This window comes from Pelodiscus sinensis, chromosome 17, assembly GCF_049634645.1.
Source record: "Pelodiscus sinensis isolate JC-2024 chromosome 17, ASM4963464v1, whole genome shotgun sequence".
NCBI classification, from domain to species: domain Eukaryota; kingdom Metazoa; phylum Chordata; order Testudines; family Trionychidae; genus Pelodiscus; species Pelodiscus sinensis.
The window spans coordinates 3,545,583-3,563,553 of NC_134727.1; the positions used below are offsets into that span (position 1 = coordinate 3,545,583).

Consider the following 17,971-nt stretch of genomic DNA (forward strand, 5'->3'; position numbering starts at 1 on the left):
ATGGTCAGTGCTTAGTTGTGTTGACTCATCCTGCTTAGTCTGTTCAGCGGGACACTGAAAACAGGCTGCTGACGTAGATATAATTTTCACATTTTCTGTGCAGTTCACCTTGAAAGCCACTGACACTGAATTGGTTGTGGGCATTTTCTGATTACTTGGAAGAATGGAAACTTTTCACATTCAAAAAGCAATAAGCAAAGTTGTTGTGATTGTGTATGGAATTGACCTCTGAGTATTTACTTGCACTCTTCAATTTGATGGACAGTAACCTTTACTTGAGTTCCATGTTTGAGATTTGTAGTGTCAGTCTAAATATGGAGCTTAGTTTTGATGCTAGCGCGCACGGCACTGCTAAGCAATCATTCACGTTAGTAATATTTCATGCTGTACCTGTGCTTCATTTGCGTGCCACAGAAAAGCATATTCTGTGCATATGTCACTTCTCAGTTCAACTCTTCTAATGCTTTCCTTAAACCTGCAATCTAAAATTCAGACACACAATAAGCACTCAATCATCCAGCTTCTCGTTTCCAGCCCTGTTCAAAGTACATAGATTTACAGCTGTTTAAGAATGGGATTACTGAATCTTAGCGAACCCTTTCAAATGCTGACATTTTAATGATCTGTTTTATCATTGTCTCTTTATTATTGGTGAGAATAATTTTAGCAGCAGTACATTTATATGACCTATCAGAAATTCACCAAATATGGAAGCCTCTGTTAAAAAATTCTTGTCAGTTTCATGTGTAGCCCCATTGTTGTGTTGCTTCCAACCTCTTGAGTATTGTAAAAATGTCCTTTTGCAAGCATCTTTTCAAATTCCTATGATTCAGAGATGTGATTGTGAAGACCATTTAAACTCCCCCTCCTGCCCAACAAACAACAACTTGTAAATATGTTTTAGGGGCTCCTCTCTTGTGCAGCCAAAGAAACTTGAAGCATAAAACCACTTGCTATTTCTGAGAGCAAAGCATCTGTACGTTGTCAATTCCAGTGCTAGATCTTCTCATGAACATCAACTATTTCTTGTTGTTTTAAGATGTACCTCAGTCATGACCATTCAGGGCCACGGTCTGAGAGCCTGACCATCTCCACTTGGTGGGAGCCAGTGCAGTCTGCCCTGCTCTCCAGCCTACTAGGGATGTTCGAGAGTAGTCGACTGGAGTATCGACTACTCACTCCCCCACCCCCTGCTGCCTCTTAGAGGAGCTGGTGCTGGGGGGAACCGCCTTAAAAGCCATCTATCAGAGGCAGCAGCCCTTGTGCACAGAGGTCCTGGTGGGGGAGCTGGGCTCCCTCGCAGCCGGGGGCTGCCGCCGCCAAGCAGCCCCTGTTCAGAGGCCTGGGCTGGTAGTTGATTTTTTTACTGTTTGTCTCATTTGTCCACTCTTGCCTTAGTGATCTGTTACTCTTTTCCATTCTTCCCCTCCCCATTGAATGGGTGTGCTGCTTTTGTTTCTTTTCCTAAAAGAATCCTATATTTAGAATTTTCAGCTTTGAATAATTATAAGAATAAAGCCACGAACGTTGACAATGCTGTCGGAATCCATTTTTTCCTTTCAAAAAACCAAGACTACATATACCCCTAGATGTAAAACTTGTACCGCCCTGCTCTTAGGAATAATCATCACAAGTCTTCTCTTTCCACAATCAGTGCCACTGATTTCCTTGAAACAGTTTTGTCAGTGAAAAGAGCAAAAGAAATTAAAGGTGGCTGAGTCACTAATTTGAATTTGGCCCAGGCCAGCAGTGAACAAGTTCATAAAAAGGCTGCTTAGTGACATATGTAAAATGAGCTGGTGGGTCTGCAAGTGAACAATAGATTTCCAGACCAGAAAGCTGCTGAGACAAGAGAAAGCCTTATTGGCAATTTCACTGGTGATCTGTAGAGACCAAATGATCTTCCCCCAGCTTAGAGGTTAGTCTCATCAGGATAAAGGCACACTGGTGGACAGTATGGGTTGAGCCTGTGCCATTACTGTGTGAATAACTAGAGAGCTCGCTGCTAGTCTAGTTCCTTTCGTCAGCATTACATTGTTTCAATAGAAAGGGAGGGAGGAAAAAAGCAAAGGGAATTGATGTTCACAGTCTGGGATTGGAAATACACCAGCTCCCCAAAAATGTGGCTCCTATTCTGCGTGCGTCCTGTCCCTGTCAGGTCTGTTGAACAAGAAAGCTGGTATAAGCCTTGCCATTGCGGACATATTCAGCAAGATGGGTTACTTGGGGCACTGTAGAAACTTACTTTATTTCACTTTTACTGCATGGTACAAATTACTAAGTTATCATATCACTGATCGAAGCGCTTCACCGCTTGTTTTTATTACTTCTGCTCCTCTTTCCTTGTGCTGTTGAGGCTTGCGGTACTCTGACAAACATGCCGTTCATTCCTCGATTTGTAATCATCTCTAACCTCTTGTGGGAAGTTACAGTTATAACATAGTGAAATCTAAACAGACAGAAAATGGAATGTTCCCTTCTGCCAGTTCTGCGAGCTACAGTAGTTAGGTTCAGATGTGGGTTTTCCATTTCTTTCTTTTGCTGAAGGGCACAGTCACTCTTGCAGCCCAGGATTAAAAATGTGCAGGGCTTGTAAAATGACACGTTAAAATTGTCCGAGGCAAAGTTACAAATCCAGAAGGTCAGAAAGGGACTGCAGTGATAAAGAAATAGATTTTTCTTATGGTCAAAACTGTCCATTTAAAAAATACAGCTGGAAGCTTGGCAGCATCAGTCCAGTGGCGCTCGCTGCAGTTGCTATGGAGTTGGATGTAGAGCTCAGTGCAAGAGACAGGAACATTGAGAGGAGATGGTGCATTCAGCTCTTGGAGCATGGAGCACCCCATCTTTTGCTTTTGCAGAGCCACCTTTTCCTGTCGCTGAGGACCACGAGCAGCTCCAATGGATGGCGCTACACTGAGCTCTTCTTGAGGTAGGGAGAGCTGCCCCAGTGTGGGACTTGGAAATACTGATAAAAGGCCCATACACTAGATTAGATTTTCCATACACTAGTGAGTCATGTTCACGGGGTGGCAGTCCCGATATTCAGGGCCCAGTGCCCTCTGCCCTGAGAGTCTAGAAGGATGAAGACTGGTCAAGAATGCTGCTCCTTTGCACAATGGAACTTCCTACCGAGAGAACAAAGCTCATCTGTGCGGCACACTGAAGTTTCTTATAGGCTGGCTCGAGGCTGTGGAACAAACTTTCATAGGAACTTAGCACTGTTGCAAATTTCATGATCAGAACTTCTTCACACTTCTTCAGCCTCCCCTCTCTAGTGTAACTCCCCAGCAGTGTGTGCATTTCAAACCTGCCAAACCACTCCACTGTGCACACCGCTCTCCCTGTGGGGACTGCATGAGAGAGAGACTGAACTATGCCTGACTCGCTTTAGTCACACCACTGAAATGTACAACTGGAAGGCACTTGGATAATCTGATGAAAAGAATAGACCGTGGGTGGCAAAGTGTGGCCCCCTAGTCCAGTGGTCCCCAACCTTTTGGGGCTGCCGGGCACTCGGGGGCAGGGCCATGCATGAACCACGCTCTTGGGGGCGGGGCCCTGCACGCGCGGCGCATCTGGGGGCGGGGCCCCACACGAGCCCGAGGGCGGGGATGCTCACGTGCTGCGTGTCTGGGGGCGGGGCCCCACACGAGCCCGGGGGCGGGGACGCTCACGTGCTGCGTGTCTGGGGGCGGGGCCCCACACGAGCCCGGGGGCGGGGATGCTCACGTGCTGCGTGTCTGGGGGCGGGGCCCCACACGAGCCCGGGGGCGGGGATGCTCACGTGCTGCGTGTCTGGGGGCGGGGCCCCACACGAGCCTGGGGGCGGGGACGCTCACGTGCTGCGTGTCTGGGGGCGGGGCCCCACACGAGCCCGGGGGCGGGGACACTCACGTGCTGCGTGTCTGGGGGCGGGGCCCCACACGAGCCCGGGGGCGGGGATGCTCACGTGCTGCGTGTCTGGGGGCGGGGCCCCACACGAGCCCGAGGGCGGGGACGCTCACGTGCTGCGTGTCTGGGGGCGGGGCCCCACACGAGCCCGGGGGCGGGGACGCTCACGCGTTGTGCGTCCAGGGGCAGGGCCACGCACGCGCCATGTGCCCGGGAGGGGGCCCGCCTGCACTGCGCACCCAGGGCCGGGTCCGCGCGCCTGGGGCGCAAGAATGGCTTGGGCTGGCCGTGGTCACTCGGTGGGCACACAGAAATGCCCCAGCAGGCACCATGGCGCCCACAGGCACAGCATTGAGAACCACTGCCCTAGTCAAATGTGGCTGAGTTCTCCACGGCAGTTCCCTTCACGTTTATTCAAGTGATGCAACCCACTGAAATGACAAATTTCCACATGCAGTGCTCTGTCAGAAAGCCACTTGATTCAAGCTGGAGCACTGCATGTTGGGAGCACTGCAGAGTTTGTGTGCTGCACCACAATCAAACAGGAGGCTGGTTTGATCTGTTCCACTTTATGCAAATAAAACCATGAGCCTAAGAATCCTGGTAAGGTGCCACTATAGTCTTTATTTAGGCAAAATATGTGTGTGCCTGTAACCTAATCCCTAAATTATCACTAATCTTTCATGTTGGCAAGAGGTTTCTGATGCTGGCATCCCGCTGTATATTAATAGATTAATGCCTGTTGAATTTTGTATCCTTGTAAATCAAGATCTGTCTAATCATATTTATGTTGTCCAGTCAACTCATCCCCTTAAGCAGGATCGTGCAATTTATCTGTTCAGAGATGCTCAGGGTTTTCAGAATTCTCAGCTGGACATTCTATCATCCAGAGCACTGAGATATCGCTAGCAGAGAAATTTTCATTAAAAAATAGAAATGTTGTAACACTGAAAGCTGAATTGTACACCTTCAATCTAGTAAAACTTCATAACCTCTAGAGTTTTTCTTTAGCCATGGTTCAGTGATTTTAATTAGATCTAATTCTCTCGGTGACCAACAAAGCGTCAGGACATACCAATTTTTCAAATAGATCCCTTTCTGCTGAATTTTTCGTTATTTATTTTAGATAGATGTGACAAAAACTTCAATATCCCACACTTATGTTTTGGTCGAAAGACAGTAACAGATCTCCAGCATAAGAGATTTTATTCAGTGCAGTTATAATCAGAAAAGCGTCTCTACAAATTACTCCACGGGGTTCCATATATACTTAGCTTTCATGCTCTCTTAGTGACTTTGATGGGAAATTTGCTCAAGTTTACAAGTCAGGAGTTTAATGTTCTAACCACCAGGGCTGCAAATTCTTCCTGAGTTCTGAAAAATCCAGCTAGGTTCTTTCTGCTTCATTTTTCATCACCGGTAATAAAGAATCTACATTTAGAATTTAGTTGACAAGCGTTGATGATTCGCAAGACCGAACAGAATCTGAAATTATGTGGCTATGTAGTGAATTTCACTGCCACTTCTGCAAAAGGAAAGTGAGTCTTTACTGAAGTTCCCAGGCTAGCTCATCACAGCAGTAGAGGACTGTCTGTGCCTCTGCTCTCGCTGTAAGACGTATTCTTGAGCAGCCGGGCGTGGCTCTCTGGGCAGTATGGACACTAACCGGTATCTTGTCCTGTGTATTTCATGCTGTTGCAGTATTAGCAATAACAGTGGCACTAGCAGAGGTACCTGCATTCCCTCAATTACTACAAAAGTTTCCTACTCCAGCCTTGGTGAGTGGACAATTGTATTTTTCAAGTCATGGCTAATATGCCCCATGTATATTTTTTTACTACTTCCCACCATTTTATTAGAAGGAAACCTTCCAAAATACTCCTCCACTTTGGTGACTCCACGGATAGTTACACTAAGTTCAGAGGGGCTAACCCTCAATATCTAGGTCTGGTTTGTAAGTATCTGCTAGGACAGGAGATGAAGTTTTGCATGGGCAGATGCCATTAGAATCTGGCTCTTTGGCTGGTAGGGACCACGCTGTTGTTATCTATAAATCTCCTGAGATACGTCTGTAAGACAGTGGTGGGTGGCCCACGGACCCCGTCTGCCTCCCTTCCCCGTGCGCCGCTTGTGCACTGGGGCACTGGAGCCCCACACTTCCTGCTCCTCCCAATCCCTCCTAGCACTCATGGAGCACCATGAATCCACTGATTCACGCACTGTCCCCACTCCTGCCCCTTCTTCCTAGTGCCTGAATGCTGTGAATCAGCTGTTCAAGCTCTGGGAAGGAGCAGGAGCAGCATGGCTGGAGCACGAATCAGGCTTCTCTGAAAGTGCTGGGTGGGAGGGGGAAAAGTAGGAAGTGCAGGACTCTAGTTCCCCAGGGCGTGCGTGGCATGTGGGGGGAGGGGACAGACAAGGGGTCCACAGGCCACAAGAGGAACCCCAGTTGGTGGCGGGCTGCTGAAGCCCACTGAAATGAATGGCCACTGATGCAGTCCGCTCACTATTCTCGGCTGCCCATCACTGTCTTCAAGATTCTTCATCCAAACCCAGGATTCCCTAGAGCCTTGAGTTGCTTGGCGTTGTTCTTCACAGGTCTGCAAGTTCCTTCTCGCAGGTCTGCCTGTGAGCAGCTTCCGAGGCAGGACGAGCTTTGCAGAGTGATTGGGGCAGGGCTATTTGGAAGATTAAAAAGTTGGAGGATCCTGATGACGAGGTTGCTATGAAACACTGGATTCTAGTGAGAGCTGCTTCTGGTGCTTTGCACAGCCTTCGTGGAGCCAGGGAGACAAGAGCATGGGAGAGGGCTTTGCACGTGGATGGAGCAGGAAGTGGGCAGACCCAGTGACCGTATTGAACAGGCACATGGGAGGCCCCTATGAAGTGATGCGACTATTTGGGCACAAAATGAGGAATGTGTTGTGCTCCTGCTTCGTGACGAAGGGCCACTTGCGAAGAATGTATATGCTTTTGTATCAGGCATTTCTCAGGCTTCCTGCACGTGTCTTCTGGTGTTGTGTGTCCTGGTGTAAGGAACTGATTGTTTGATATGGGCATATTATCCCATTATGTAGAGTTTGTGTCCTTTGTGTGGTCTGAATACAGCGCTTCTAGTGCAGTATCTTTTAAAAATAAGCGTTATTGTTGTGTATGTTGTGACAATGGTGTTGTTTTTAGAGCATGTTAAAATCTCTTTTGTTGTTGTTGAAATGTAATTTGCTCAAATCAAGTTATTCTTACCTCATAATTGCCCATGTTGGCTCAAAGCTGAGGGCATTAATAACATTCAGAGTCAAAAATACTGCTTTTCTGTGTGCACTGCTACAGAGCCTCCTGGTTAACACACATGGTGTCTTTCCCCGTCCCCATCTCATCCCCTAACAGTTCTACTTGAATGTATCATTGCAGCCTTACTGGACTTGGTCCCTTACATAGGTCTCCCCTTACATTGATCCCCTGGCAGTGTTGTGTGGTGACCCTGGACTCTGACTGGCCGCCCTAGGATTTGCTGAGTTGACAAGAGCCTGGCTTTGGGGCTCAGGGTGCTCAAAATGCTGGAGCTGAGACGGTCCAGCTCCTCATGGTCCCAGCAGACTGCTTGCTCTCCCAAAGGTCCTGTTGTACTCAGCAGTCCGGCGCTCCAGCCAAAGCTCCTTTGCCATACAGAGGCACAGGAGGGTGTCCCAGTTGTGCTTTTGTGGTGACAGCCACCTGGAGGTCTGTGCTAAGCAACTGCTGTTCCCATGGACCCAACTCTGCTCTTCTCCCCAGAGAGCAAAGCACAAGGCCTGGCTGATCAGTGATCAGGATTATGCAAATCCCATCTGAGATGGAATCTCAGACAGCACCTGGTTGCATGCAGCTGTTTAAACAGGAAAGTGACATTGGGCCATTCTGGCCCTGGAGATGTCGAGGGCATGCAGGAAGGAGGACTCCCCTTGCCAGCAAAGCAGTGTAGTACAGCAGTAGGAGGGCTTGACAGATGCACAACAGTTGTTTCAGGGGGGGGCAAAGAACCTCGTGTTAACCCACGACAGATTTCAATTGGAGACGTGCGCTAAGATTCCAGAACAGTTTGCAATAGGAGTCAGTGTTATTTACAGGATCTGCAGAAAATAGCTTCCTTCTGGGCCCCAAACAGAAAACAAAGGAAGAGGGTTAAAAAAGCGCACAAACAAGCACCGAATCCCAGCCATTTAAACATCTCAGTCCCAGTCACAGCACGGACTGGATTTCACTGGCTATCAAATCAGCCCCTGGCTTTTCTTTAAAAATATAATCCGCACTCTCCGCTGTCCCCTTGCTTATTCACAGCCGATTTCTGACTTGCTTGAAGGACTGGATTTCACCACACGGCTAGTAGTTAGCTGGATTTTCTTTTTCTGAGCAGTGTCACTTGCTAGACGTGGCCTGTGAAGGATGGCTGAGTTGTTCCAGTGTACCACCGTCCCTGGCCCAAACGAGCCCTTGGTTAGTGGCCTTTTCAGCATTCCGATGGTGATTCCAAATAGGCTATTTTCTTATCTCTTTATTGCCAGACCTCTCGAATGCAAAAATGTCCCATGCCCAGATAACCATCCTGGATCTTCATCTAGCGTCTAAAAACAGCATCGATCATCGTTCTGAGCTTTCCAAGGACTGCTCTTTGTACAGTTGTCATTCAAAGTGGCTTTTCCTCTGTCCGTCCTTTCGCTGTCTATGGGATAAATGAGCTACAGACCCCTTCTGGGGGCTAGTGATGGGGAGGCTGCCCTTCAGTGGCAGAAAAGGGGTTAAAAGCAGCCCTGGGGCGGCTGAGCCAGAGGCAGCCAATTAGAGAGACTACAAGGAGCAGCCACTCAGGGCTGGGCTGGGCTGGCCCATGACAGCAGAGCAGCTTCCCCCCTTTCCTGAAGCAGGAGGGACGTGGACTGGCTGCCTTGGAGGCGGAGGGCAGCAAGCCCCTGGACAGAGCAGTACTGCAGGCAGAGACCAGGGGAGGTGAGGGTAGCTCCTGGCAGGCTGCAGGGATGTGCAGGTGGAGCCCTGAGGCCAAGGCAAACAGGGTGCTGGGGGCCGGGCCATGGGGAAGTGGCCCCGGGGGAGCTCCACAGAGGTCAGAGGGTGCAAGTGGCAGCCATCTGGAGAGTCCCTGTGTTGGGATCTGGAGTAGTGAGTGGATGGGCCCAGGTTCCCCCTTCCCCCAGCTGAGAAAGTGGCTGGATTGAGGGACTCTGGGGGGCCTGGGGTAACCCTCCCCACAGTGCCCCAAGTGCGGGACCCAGGGCAACATCCTCTGCCACAGCCCCGCCCACCTCTGCTCCACCCCTGCCCTCTTCCACCAGTTTCCACAAAGTCCCCCAGCTCCAGTCCCTTGCCCGAAGGCCCCGCCCCCCAGCTATGCGACCCTGGGGATTACTGGGAGGGGGGTGGCTGGCGCAGGGGGGAGCGGGGGTTGGCCCTCCCTCCTGCCCTCATCACAGTGGCAGCAGCCAGAGCAACCCAACAGCTTGCTCCACTCCGCCCTCCTCCAGCCAGCTGCTTCACTGTGATGGCAGGAAGCCAAGTGCAGCAGGCTGGGAGATGGGCGGTGGGGCAAAGCGGAACAGGCTGCTGGGTCACTCTGGCTCCCGCCACTGCAGTCAGTGGGGGATGACCCCAGCTGTCGCCCCACACCGGGCCCCCCAGATAATCCCCAGGCTGCCTCTGACTGACTGTGATGCTGTCCCCCAGTAGGGCAGTACCCGGAGTGTGGCACAGCCGGAGTGCTGTGTCCTAGGAGTAATACGGTCCCTGGACCAGAAGTGATAGTGGTGAGACTCACCAGAAGAGGGCGCACTGGCATAGCGCGAACTCCCAGGATAGCCAGCAGGAGGCGCTGCACTGGGGAGTCAGACCCCATCACAGGGCTCCAGAACTGGCTGGTTTCCTATCAAAGCTGGAACTTCTTTGTTCTTTTTTGGACTCAGCCCAGGATGAGTTTTTGCTTCACACACAGACATTGTGGCTGGTAATTTGTGCACCAGCTGATCCAATGGGAAAGTCTGTGGACTGCTCTGTGAACTGGCATTGGGGTGGCTGGCAAAGTCCTGGGAGTTGGTTCAGAGGGTTAAACCAGGGGTGCAGCGAGACCAGTGTCATGTCTCTGAGTGGCTGGTCTATGCTGCAAAGCACCCCACGATGGACAATTAAATAATAGCTTCCCATCGAGGAAGGTTCCTCTTAAGTGCGATCAGGTAGTGCTTGGCCTATGCCCTGAAACATGCGGCTTACTATTACTTAGATGTGTATCCTGTCTGACTTACTGTGGGTATTCTTCTTATCCATACAAATGCCCTATCTCTTTCTTGCCTCCGCCTAAGCTTTCTGCCTCAGTGCTATCGTAAGGCCCTGAGTCCCACAGGTAAATCGTACACTGTGTAAAGCCTCTTGCTTCACACGAAACAGCTTAACTCCCGTTTCTAGTGTGTTCTGGTATTTAAGGGCCTGGTTTTGTTGTACCCTCAAGTACCATTCCCTCTGAGTTGCTTGTTCTTGGCCTCTTCTCTGCTTTGGCACGAGCTTCAGTCTTCATTACCACATCTCAGCCTCATTCAATCCTCATTGGCCAGCCCTATTCCCCCTGGACGTGACTGGAACTCTCCCTGTCTTGAACAATGTGCTCTCTTCAAATCCTCCACCCCCCAAATCCTCCATTTCCTCGAAAGCTTTGCAAGTGGAGCGCTGGGCTGGAACCAGACACGCTGGATTCTCTCTCCTTGCCACCTTGTATTGTTCTCACTGCTGATTCATTGTGCTTCTGCTGTTCAGCCCAGAAAACATGACTTGTTGTTAATAGAGGATTCAGCTATTGAGGAGAAGGAATCAAAAGAAGCCATTAGTAGGTGGCTTTCACTATCTGTGTATTGAGGTCAACCTGGTAATTAGAATCTGGAATCCACACATCCGATCTTCCGCCTCCAAAACACACAGTCATTATAACAATAAGAAAAGCAAAACCCAAACTGATCCTGCTTCTGATCTCCCTGCAGAATCCTTTTCTGCTAGCTTGCCTGGCTTTGTGTTTGCTTCACTTTTATGAGTTAATATTAAGCCGTTGATTCAATGAGATGCTTCTCCTGCCCAAACTCATTTGTCTTTCTGTTTTTATGACCCACTGTGCCTGTCTTTATCTCTTGTATGTTTCTAGTCACTGGCTGCTTCAGCAGCTTTCTGGTAATGGTAAGTTTTCTGGAGGTTTGCTCAAACAGGCCAAACAGGAAATGAAATTCAGATTTTCCCGGGCCTTTTCCTGTGCCCATGGAGAGCAGCAGAGTTGATAGTGCAGGCCAGAGTGGTCACACTGGGGTACTGTAGGGCACCTCGCGGAGGCCAAGAATGTCTGCCTTCATAGTGCTGTGTTTGGTCCTGCCATGGGGGCAGGGGACTGGACTTGATGACTCTCGAGGTCCCTTCCAGTCCTAGTGTTCTATGATAAAGTTAACCATGCAAAGTTGAATTTACGGTTACTCTGTGTGAAAAGCAGGAGTACAGAAATCAACTTTCCCAGCCCTTAAAGTTGGCAGATCAGGCTTGGTGGTGTGGACTCATTGTTCAGAAAAAGGACGTAAAGTGGCTAATTCCGACCTAAACTCCTGGTGTAGACCAGGCCTCAGAAAGCACATGCCCAAGGGGCACTAAGTGCTGCTTAGGACCAAGCACAAAGACTGCCAGATGTTTTGGTCCAACTGTACCTATTAATTACTCATTTCCAAGCCCACCAAGGAGGGAGCCTTCAGCATCTAGACACTTCCACGCTCACCCCCAAGGGAGCAAGCTGCAGGGCCAACTGTAACCCTCTGTGAAGTATTTGCAGGAGACTGGAAGAGGCCACAGTGGTCCCCTTCCTCCCAGGAGAGCTCAGCATTCTGGGTCCAGGATGACTAGACTTGCCACAATAAAAAAGCGAGAGAATGTGTCTCCATGTGCTGTGGTGTCAACAGGACTGGGAGATCTGCTTAATGCGTGTCAGCCTCTTCGACGTGCAGGGTTTCCGACTGATTCTCGGAGGTTGCCTCCGAGGCTGAAGGTACCTCTCCCCCCAAGAACTTCCCATTCATTCCCCCTATTCTAATGTTCCTGCCCCCCGGGCAGAATGAGCCACTGAGGCCTGTTGGATTTAGCCATTCTTGAGCTGAGCAGTAGCATGCCCGGGGAATAGCCTGTGAGAAAGCGGGACAGGAACTGGCTCCAGGTGACTTACCCAAGGTGACAAAATGAGTTGGAGACAGAACAGTGACCCCAGCTCAGAAATGGTGATTCCCAACCTCCCTCGCTAGCCCTGGAGCCTCCTTGCCACCTTATTGTCCTGTTGCTCTATTTGAATTTTAATCTGCAAATCAAAGTGGGTGCCCAAAATATTGCCTGGGAAGCAGCGAGCTCCTGTGGTCAGGCCCCCTGCTGCAGCACACGTGCCTGCTAGGAGTTCGGCAGAGGTAGTAGAGCGTGCCAAGCACTGCGTCTTACCTAGGGGCTGGCTAGGCCAGGGATTTCACATACCCATATGTGATGGGCACACTCTATGTAAACCCCCACCCTCCTCTCCGGGCTACCAGGGAAGAGGCCATGAGGAGCATGTTGCCTTCCTTGCTACCCTCTTGTGTCAGTAGCATTGCCAGAAGTGCACACATGCCTTATGGAGGATGAGAAGCCCTGAAGCCAGGGTTTGAGCTGGGCCCAGGCCCCACACGCTATGGGGCAGTTCAGTTTCAGAACTAGAATTAGGAACTCCAGCCCTTCCCTTACAGTGGACAGTGGTTTTAGCCATTTATAGTCAATAAGGAAAGCTTTGTAATGGGAGACTGTGTGCATGGTGGTCCCAAGTCATCATTTCTAATTCACAAGCTTTGGGAACAAAGGTCCCTTCTCCAAGTGTGCAGAAGGACTGGTCCTATCGCACAGGCTGGCCAGCTGACAGATAAGTGTTAAAGAAATCAGGGTGTTAATAGAAACTGAAGAGCAAGAGTGAGGTAGAAAGTGAGAGAGGCCACCAAAGGCTGGATGGAATACAAAGCGAAAGGGACTAATGGAGCAATTGGTGTGAAGGAAAGGTGAGAAATGGTGGTGGGAGAGATCATTGCCAGGTTAACACCTGCGGTAACAGGAAGATATTTACTAATGAGACCCTGGCACCCCAGAAGGAACAGCACAAAGTGCCGGCACGCCCCTTAGGTGTTGCACTGCCATCACTTCTGCCTATGTCAGTCACATTTCACTTTCTGTTGCACTGCTGATTATATTGATTTTTTTCGTTCCCGTCTGTCACTTACATGGCAGCAGATCTGAAATGTTTCTTATGCCTCCAGTTGGGGCTGGAGTTGGGCACCCCGAGCGACACAGGTATATAGGCCAGACCATTAGAAGCCTGCACGTGTAGCTCACTTGCAAAGCCACATTGCCCTCAGCAGATACGGTTCACATGCCCCTTGCAACTAGGCCAGTCATCTGGAAATTGATCAGGACACTGACTTGACTTTATAGCCAACCAAGGAGCCTTTACCTCATGTTAAAAAACGGCTGTACCTACACCCCTCCCCCGCCTTAAGAAAATCGGCTTATTTTGGTATGAGTATGCATAGCTAGAAGCTTTATGCAAAGCAGGTCATGTAACACGTTAATTTTACAGTTACAATCTGCTGAATGTGTATATCCCATTTTTGTCCGTGTCCTCCTTGTATGTGAAGTTAGAAATATAAAGTGTATATCAGTTTATGATTCTAAATGTGCTAATGCAGGTCATTACCGAGGCCCCAGGAAACTTAACGGCATGCTGATCAAGTCAACAACCTGTGAATAGTTTTGTTTGTCCTCTGAGTCCAAACTACTGTGGTTGGTCCTAGAAAGACGTGACAATACCACCTGATACTGGAATCCATTTTGAACATGGTATTTTTCCATAGGAATGGGGAATGCCAATCAAAGGATTCCCATTCTGGGGGAAAGTCTATTGAAGCAATGTTTTCATTTGGCCTTTTGAAACTGTCTGGCCCATCCTAAGGGGATATCTGTCAACAGAAAACTTTGAAGAAGTTGTAGACCCAATCAGAGTAAAAATCAACTCTTGATTTGAATCTTTTATTTGAAATTAGAACAGCTGCTTAGGGAAAGAATTTGCATGTAACAAGTTTCCTAGGGTATGTCTACACTAACTTGTTAATTTGAACGAGGTAGGCAAATGAGGCGACCAGAGTTGCAAATGAAGCCCGGGATTTAAATATTCCGGGCTTTATTTGCATGTTCCCATCTGGTTGCCATTTTGAAATTTCACTAGCCTGAACTCACTGCCGCGCGGCTACATGCGACAGTGACATGTTAATTCGAACTAAGTCCTTAGTTCAAATTAACTGTTACTCCTCGTGGAATGAAGAGCAATAGTTAATTCGAACTAAGGACTTAGTTAGAATTAACATATCACTGCCATGTGTAGCCACGCAGCAGTGAGTTCGGGCTAGTGACATTTCAAAATGGCAACCGGACAGGAACATGCAAATAAAGCCTGGAATATTTAAATCCCAGGCTTCATTTGCAACTCCGGTCGCCTCATTTGCCTACCTAGCTCAAATGAACGAGCTAGTGTAGACATACCTGTAGCCGATTAGAACTAGCTAAGTGTTTTTGTTCATTTTAATTTAGTAATTTACTTTGATCTGTTTTCACTTGCAACCACTTAAATCCTACTTTTTATACTTAACAAAAATGCTTTTGTTGATTATCAAGCCCACTGTAAATAATTACTATATGTGCATGTCTTGATTTTGTTGGTAAATTGGGTGGCCCTTACAAGTTTTTTCTCTGTGAAACTTTTGCACAGAGTAAGAGCTTAATTTGGGGGGTTGGTTTCTTGGGTGCTGAGCCCTTCAAACGGAGTCCTCCCAGAGCTGAACTGGTTCAGTGTCTGCGTCGCTATGCAGAGGGGCCCCCCAACTCTGTGCCTTGGCTCGGGAAGACCAGAGAATCTAGCCCAGCAGGACAGGGAGGTGGGACGCCCCAAAGAACAGGAAGGTGGGTGTCAGTGGCATGATCAGCACATCAGGGGCGACCCAAAGGAGACTGGTGTGATTTCAACCCATCATAGCAGCACTGTGCCATACACGCCTTCCTCTGCCTCCTGACGTTTATATGGAGAAAAAGCTCTAGAATATCTGTCTTGGGCCTAACCGTGCAGGCTAGCTTTTGGCTAGACAGATCCTGCAATCAATCAATAAGAGGAGAAAAACTTCAGTAAAGGGATCCACAGGCAGGACTCATCCAAACAGTACAAAGGGAGCCGCGATGTTTCTGGGCAACCTGCTGATATCCAGCTGTTGGGATAGGCCCCACTGTGCCATAGTCTGTTCTGGTACCTCAACACAACAGAGGTGGGGAGAGTCAGACTGGGTGGGGTGGCAATGCAAACAGGTGCTCTGCTAATCAGCGTGGCAGCCCAGCCCATTGGCTTCGCTCCCATTAGCACAGGGCGGGTAAATGGAGGTGAGTCCCTGAGAACCCAGATCTGCACCCTTGAAATGACCAGGTGTGTCCTGTGACCCTTGCCGTACAAAGCATGGGGAGGGATTACACAAACCGCAGAAGGAAGATGTTTATGTATTCTGGCTCATGCTCAAATCTCTTCTGGTTGCCTAATTAAGTAATACAATTTTAATTAGTTATTAATTAAAGTAAATAACAAAAGCCATGACATTTAAATGAAAATAGATGGTAGTTTATATAAAAATGTGATTGCAATGTTCCATATATTAAGTTCTCAATTTGGGATCTCAAATGGTTTCATTGTTGATTCTGCCACTTGTAGTGTGTCTGGAAATGTTGCGGATTTCAAGCCGGTGCAGTGTTCTCCATGCTCAGGTGCACACCGAGGGCTACTGTGGCTTCCCTCACTGGCCCTCCTTCTCATCCTCCGGCTTGTCTCAGATGCTCATGCCAGGGGCCATGTGGCAGTGGAACCGAGGCAGTCTCCTGTCAGGGATGTATTCATTCTGATCAGGAGACTGCCCAGCATTTTCCTTGTGTGAATCTAGGATCTCGCAAATCACTCAAACTGAGATGGCCCTAACTCTGCTAATAGTTTTCTTTGGTGTAAGGAGAGTGCGTGGCAATTGGGAGCATCTGGATGGCTTTTTAAAATAAGTGTTTATGCTTAGCTTCAGGTTTTATGCACAAAAAAATATGCGCTTGCCCGAACGACAAAGCTGGTTCCTAGATGAGGTATGCAGTACCAAATATCACCATCTGCTGTCCCTCTCACAGACATGTTAATTCAACTTGAAATAGTGCTTAACGTTCATTGATGCCTTGCAGTGCATCTTGAAAGTAACTCATCCCCACTATTTAACCTCCCCCCCCAATCCCTTACCTAGAAGCAAGCAAGCCTGCGGCAAAGTGTGTGCTAGCCTTGTTTGTTTCCCTTTGATATAGTGCCAGTTCCTGATGTTTGCTTTTCCCTTCTTCCATTAGCAATCCCAAAGTTCAGGTGGAAGCGATTGAGGGTGGAGCGCTACAAAAACTGCTGGTTATTTTGGCTACAGAACAACCATTGGCTGTGAAGAAAAAGGTAAGCTGGCAAAAAAGGGTGTGTGTGTGAACATTTTCCAAGTATGGCACCCTTGTGTAAAGTCACTCGGTGTTGAAATCCCTTCCAGTGTTGTGCATCACAGTGATGTGATCTGCGTCACCTGTTCATGGCTATGGGGCAGTTTATAATAGGGTGCATTGGCAGAAGCAGTGTCTGGCTAGGTGTGGGGTTCTGTTCCTCTTGCAGTACTCTCTGGGTGACCCTGTGACGGTGAAGAAGCTGCGGGCGTGTACTGACAGGGAAACCCTTCCCTTGCCGGTGTACATTAGCGGTCACCTCACAGCAGCGATAGGCCGGGCCCTACTTCAAAGGGAAAACTCAGCTCATTCTGAGCTCATGCGCTTGGGCAGGCAGTGCTGTGAGAGGAGCACATCCCGACGTGGGGATGATGCGCTAATGAACATAGGAGTTGACGCTCTGGAGACGATAATTGCTGCATCCACTTCGGCACGTTGCCTCGAGCAGGGGCCAATAGCTGAGGGTTCGAAGAAAGCGAAACTCTCTCCTACTGCCTCTGGCTAAATGTGCAGCGCTGCACGTCGGGGTCCGGAGTCTCTCTCCTGTCCAGTGATGGGTTTACTCACTGGTGCGTGAGAGCTGATCCTCCTGCCCGTGACAGGCAGAGCTAGAAGTGGCCATAAAATTACCTCGCTCCTTTTAAACTCCAGGTCCAGGATTTGACTGTGACCTTCTGGCGCAGTGAATTCCGCCAGGGGACGGGGAGACAGAAAAAGGAGCTACTCTTACTTAACCTCATTATTGTAATCAGTGAGGTGCTCTCAGTATCTGAAAAGAGGATCCCATGGAAGTGTTCCCCTTTAGCCTTCGCTAAACACCTGAGGCTCAAGGAATGTGTAGGCCAGAGAGGAGAAGGAAAGACTGAGACATGTGCTCACTTGCATGAAAAGGTTCCCTCCTTGTCGAAGCTGGGCAGGCAGGCATGGGTAAAGCTACACTTGCTAGAAATGCTTATACTGTGTTCCTTGAAATTACACTGAGCTTCCTGCTGGCTTAGCCTCGCATGTGTGAGGAAGGCACTGAGATAACCAGCTAGGGATGGTGAGGTTGTACCTAGGGAAGGGCTTGAAAACCAGTGCCCTTGATTGCAGACGGCTTCATTCCAAAAGCAACACTTTTGCCTTTTTCAAAGACTCTGAGATGAGTCATTTCTGGCAGCGTTCAGAGTCAGGGCAGAAAAATCACCCCAATATTTCCTTTAATTTACTGACTGGGCTGTCAGAGAGCTCTTTCAGCAGGGCATGAAGTTTAATTACGTGATCCCTTGTTCTTACGTTATGATGAAGTAAGGTTTTCACTCCTCTCCTTATAATTTGAATACTTACGTCTGGTTTCCTAAACCTGGCCCCTTTTCAGGCAAAATAACTTTGGGATGTGACAGTCTCTCTTCAAAACTTAAACCTCTCCCACCCAGTCTGACAATCTAAGGCCTTTTTCTGAACAAAGGGGGTGGCTTTGATGTGTAGT

The 17,971-nt window shown here is 48.9% G+C and overlaps 1 protein-coding gene across 6 annotated transcripts in view; it reads left to right on the forward strand.

Moving 5' to 3' along the window:
• SIL1 (SIL1 nucleotide exchange factor) overlaps positions 1-17,971 on the forward strand; it is a 183,711-nt gene that overhangs the window by 157,997 nt on the left and 7,743 nt on the right. For all 6 annotated transcript variants that reach the window (XM_075900131.1, XM_075900134.1, XM_075900129.1 and 3 more), the window contains exon 8: positions 16,369-16,465. In XM_075900131.1, the coding sequence (XP_075756246.1) occupies positions 16,369-16,465 (97 nt within the window). The remainder of the gene's footprint in view (positions 1-16,368; positions 16,466-17,971) is intronic.